General features: G+C 54.3%; 1 protein-coding gene across 1 annotated transcript in view; it reads right to left on the bottom strand.

The window, feature by feature from the left end:
- fgf22 (fibroblast growth factor 22) overlaps positions 1–5,000 on the bottom strand; it is a 29,205-nt gene that overhangs the window by 23,970 nt on the left and 235 nt on the right. The window contains exon 2 of the mRNA XM_056603307.1: positions 4,779–4,996. Coding sequence (XP_056459282.1) covers positions 4,779–4,996 — 218 coding nt within the window. The remainder of the gene's footprint in view (positions 1–4,778; positions 4,997–5,000) is intronic.

The raw sequence follows: 5,000 nt of genomic DNA, 5'->3' as shown, positions 1-5,000 counted from the left end.
CTCTCTCTCTCTCTCTCTCTCTCTCTCTCTCTCTCTCTCTCTCTCAGTCTCTCTCCTCTTCTGTTCCCCATCACCTCTGCCTCTGTCGCCCCTGTTTCATTAGCAGCCCTCCGTACTTAATAAGCGGTTGATGAGTCGATGAAGGGGCTAATGTCGTGGTTGTTAGGGGCAACGGCCTGCAGCTGCCTAATGAAGTAAAGAATAAGTGGTGACCCAGAGCAGGATATGATGCCCGCCTGCCACCAGTGCTTTGGTAAACACTAGGGTGTGTTTCCTTTTCCCTGCGATCATCTGCTGCTTTACCATAGGCGGCGAAAAAGAAAAACATGCTGAGGCCCTATTTCCAATCAGTCATAGCGCCGAAAGGCTGCGTCTCCTCTCCGGACCGGTTCAACGGGCTGCTCTTCGAGCCCTCGGTGACTGCCTGCCAGCAGGTGGATTCATACTTTGCGTGCGTGATTTGAGAGTTCATAGTGAGGCGATAGTGATCTCAAATCAGGGCTGTTGTGCCGGATTAACATCCGACATATTTGATTACCAAATTATCAAAAGACAGGGAGAAGTTATCACGGTGCTGGAATATGTTACGTTGTGTGTACTTCTCACATCTCAATGGAGTCCTTATGAATTTGGGTATTTTTTTTAACATTATGGGAAACAAAGAGTTCAGTGCTGCGTGTAGCTTTTGACCAAGTGCACAAAAAATTGAAACTGCCATCCTTCTATTGCGTATGTTTTCACCATTCAATGCAACCACTTCAAATAGATATGTATGCATGATTTTTTAATGAGATGGTGGATTAAAGCCGTTGAAGCTGTTAAAAAGCTGTACGTTTATCTATCGTTATTTATTGTTATTGACAATTCGTCTCGGGCAAACAGAACTGCTGTGGTGAAACAACAATTACTAATACACATTCTGCCTCTCTGTCTGTTACCAATAAGCCAGAGTCCATCAGCTCGCTTCCAGTGTGTGTGTGTGGGTGCGTGTGCGTGTGCGTGTGTGGGTGCGTGCGTGTGCGAGTGTGTGTGTGTGTGTGTGTGTGTTTCCTTGGCTGTACCCTATACCCACGGTGCCTCTAAGTCATTCCCTCTCCCGCTCCCGTCCTTTCTCAGCTGTTCCATGCCCCGGCTCCACTGGGATTGATACAATATTTTCCGACCTCAATTAGCTGAAGGCCTGTTGACTAATTCCCCCTGTTTTTACACCTGAGAGCCTCGGAGTCGGGGTGGAAAATATGAGTGGGGGGGAGGTGAGGGCTTTAGGGGGGCTGGCCTTTGGAGTTGAACCAGGGGCTGCCTTTGAGGCTGGGGTTGTATTGGGTTTGAGGCTGGGGTTGGGTTTGAGGCTGGGGTTGGGTTTGAGGCTGGGGTTGGGTTTGAGGCTTAGGTTGGGTTTGAGGCTTGGGTTGGCTTTGAGGCTGGGGTTGGGTTTGAGGCTGGGGTTGGGTTTGAGGCTGGGGTTGGGTTTGAGGCTGGGGTTGGCTTTGAGGCTGGGGTTGGCTTTGAGGCTGGGGTTGGGTTTGAGGCTGGGGTTGGCTTTGAGGCTTAGGTTGGGTTTGAGGCTGGGGTTGGGTTTGAGGCTGGGGTTGGGTTTGAGGCTTGGGGTGGGGTTGGTGCTGGAGCTAGTGCTCAGGTGGAGGGTTGGGGTGGGGTGTAGCGGGGCATCGGTATGAAAGGTGCAGCGATTTCATGAAGCGCTCCACCACAATAGAAGTCATTTGAAGTCGTTAAAGTGAATGGTACTTTCACAGAGAATGCTGCTTTTACAATGGGTGTGTGTGACTTTTTTTGTGTGTGTGCATGTGAGAGAGTGTTTGTGTGTGTGTGCGTGTGTGTGTGAGTGTGTGTGTGTATGTGTGTGTGTGTGTGTGTGTGTGTGTGTGTGTGTGTTTGTGTGCGTGTGTGTGTGTGTGTGTGTGTGTGTGTGTGTGTGTGTGGTGTGTGCATGTGTGTGTAAGTGTGTGTGTGTGTGTGTGTGTGTGTTAGCGTGCTTGTATCTGTGTGCATTCATGTTTTCACGCGGGGTCAGTGCATTCTGCGTTGCTGCTCTCCATGTTTATCTGAGCGGTCATAAAGAATGACTACCAGCTCATCCAAGGCGTGTCACCTTTAGATTGGAATCTATTACCTGTCCCGTTTTTATGATCGTATCACAATCACCATTGCAATCACCATTACAATAAAAACCAAAACACCTCCTCTCCCCACCGAGCTCTCTGGGGGCCCTCTGTTCCGACGGGGCCAGGGTCCACCAGGCAAGGGCCAGCCCAGGGGTCAGCACTCCGGTGTCTCTCTTGTATTGGTGTCACTGTGCCGGTCATTAAACATGCATCTCTCCCTGCCCCTCCCCCCTGCCCGTATCAGTATCAAGGCAATGGCTGCTTCAGGAGGTGTTTAAACTCCCTGTTGAAGACTCTCTTTCCTCATACGCCGTTTACGAAGATCGGCCTCAAACAATACCGAAAGTGTCTCAGAGTAGGAGCTCCAATCTGCCTCCAGGACGGGTCCCGTGGCCCCCGGGGGTGAAAGACGACAGGTGGGTGGGTGTTGGTGTCGCTGTGAGGCCCAGGAGGACCGCGTGTTTGGCCCTGGGTGGAGGCCAGGGTGCAGGTACACTCCCTTCTCTCTCCGGGAACCGGCGGCGGCTCGTTCTTTTCCACCAAAGGAAACGAGAGATTGAGGGCTGAAGCGAACGAGGGCGTTTCGTTTCACTCGCAAAGAGCCGCGGCGCACACCTCACTAAGCACTTCTGACAAGACCCTGGAATGGTTCTCGCTGTGCTAGGCATCTCCTGTTGGTGTTTTCCAAGGGCCGTGAAACGACAATTTGCCAATGCCAACCCGACGTCTGCACAGTTCAGGTTGAAGCCGGTGGCGATGTGTTATTGTAGCGCCCGACCCATACTTTAACCAATAAATTACAAATAAGAAATCCCCACTTGGACAAAGGGCGCCCCAATAAAAGCCTGCCGACGATAACTCACGTCCACCTGAATCCATACCAAGAAGAACAGCCAGGCGGCTAATCCCAGCAGGATAACAAATGTCACCCGGACTGTCGATCGATGCCCCCCCCCCCCCCCCCCTCCCCCCTCCCCCCCCCACACAACAACAGCCGGTCCTACCCCCTCCCTCAGAAGCCCGGTGGAAAAACTCTGACTCACATGCTTGTGCGAGAAGGCAATAACAACCAAACATCCGACGTTCGGTTATTTAGTACAGTCAGTCTGTCAGACAGTGAGTCAGTCAGTCAGACAGTGAGTCAGTCGGTCAGACAGTCAGTCAGTCGGGCCGTCCATCACTGAGTCCGTCCATCGATCCCTCCGCGAGCCGGTTACCCGGCCCGTCCGAGGAGGGGTCAGCCCGTGACCAGAGAGCGAGTCGCCCGGTCTGACCTGGTCAAGCGTCTGAAAGACACCCATTGATGACCCGCCGTTGAAAAGCGGCCCCCGCTTCTCAGGTGTCCCCCCCCGCCTGCGGGCCCCCTGTGTGCCGACGCTGCGGGGCAGAGAGAATAACCTTATAACCTCGTACGGGTCGTTCTATTGACTGCCCCCCCCCCCCGCACTAGTGGGAGCCGCTTGGGAGGGCGGGGGGGGGGGGGGCGGGTGCGGAGTGATGGGGTGAGCCGGGGCCAGGCTGAGGGATCCACGCTGCACCGGCGACACGCAGAGAGCGGCGGACAGCTGTCCGCCGCACACGGGGATCGTCTGCAGGACGCCGTTTGAAATGACCTCATTCACAAAAGCGCTGTTCTAACCGCTGTGAACCACAGGAAGCGCGTCTACAATAGGTGTCTCGCATTCACCTTTCACCATTCACGCGCACACACACAGACACACGTGCGCACATTCATCGACGGCGGTATCAACCGTGCACAGGCAACGCTGAACTCGTTGGAGGGCAGATACCCGGGGGGGTTGGGTGTCTCGGTTGTGTCATGGGAACACCTTGACAACCAGCGAGGGTGGAGCTGATGACCGGACCAAACACCGTCCGGTTACTACTCGCTTTCCTATCAATTATCTACCGCTCAACGTTCGAAATGATATCACAAAAATCAGGGTCCAACGCACATCTGGGATTGTAGCTCACACGCTGAATGCGAGCGAGCTCAAGCTCATGCGATTAAGAACACACCTAGATGGCAATCAAACAATAGAAATTGGCAAAGTAGGATTTGAATCCCAGGATAATGTTATCACCGTGGTGGTGGATGAAGCGATGTCTGGGGAGGTCTACTACACAACGTGAGTGTGTCTGGGTTGGCGGCCAAATCTGCCCCTGACAACCCGTGCACTTTTCAACACAGTTCTGACAAGTTAATCCCCTGCTGAAACTGAAGCTTTTTTTTCCGAAGCCCGGTTTGGATCGGGCCAACTGATGCCCAGACGTCTTTCCTCGAGTCAGCCTTCCTCGTAAACACAGCGCCGGGGTTCCCAGGAGGGACCCTCAATCCTCCGAAGGATATTCCCTTTCCCCCCCTAGCAACCGCGTCGCTCTCTGTTCTAATGACACAACACAAACACAGCTCCTCTCGTCGCTAACGAGACGGGCATAACCCCAGGACACCCCGGGCCGACCGCCATAAAAGCGGGCCGATAAGAAAGCCATAACCACATAAAAAATAAACACGCAAAACGGACCGAGGGCGTCGCAGGGCATCCCGCCCTGCTGTGTGTCTCAGACCACACAACACAACACGCACGCACAAAAACACACACGACACACAACACACCCACGCATGCAGAGAGAGTCACAACGGCGGCCACTTACTGTCGGCCAGGTTCTTCCGCCGCGTGCCGTCCACCTTGCCGCCCTTGTCGATGCACAGGAAGAACTTGTTGGCGGAGTAGAGGCGCCGCAGCCTCACGTCGCCCTCCAGGTGGTTGTAGCTGCGCGTGTGCCTCTCCAGTGTCCAGGAGCAGTTCACCCCCCCGGCCAGCGCCTGCAGGGGGTTGTGCGCCCCGACCCCCGGAGGAGGACAGCCGCCGCCGC

The sequence above is a fragment of the Gadus chalcogrammus genome, chromosome 12 (assembly GCF_026213295.1).
Source record: "Gadus chalcogrammus isolate NIFS_2021 chromosome 12, NIFS_Gcha_1.0, whole genome shotgun sequence".
In the NCBI taxonomy this organism is placed as follows: domain Eukaryota; kingdom Metazoa; phylum Chordata; class Actinopteri; order Gadiformes; family Gadidae; genus Gadus; species Gadus chalcogrammus.
This window is presented reverse-complemented; position numbering and strand designations above follow the sequence as displayed.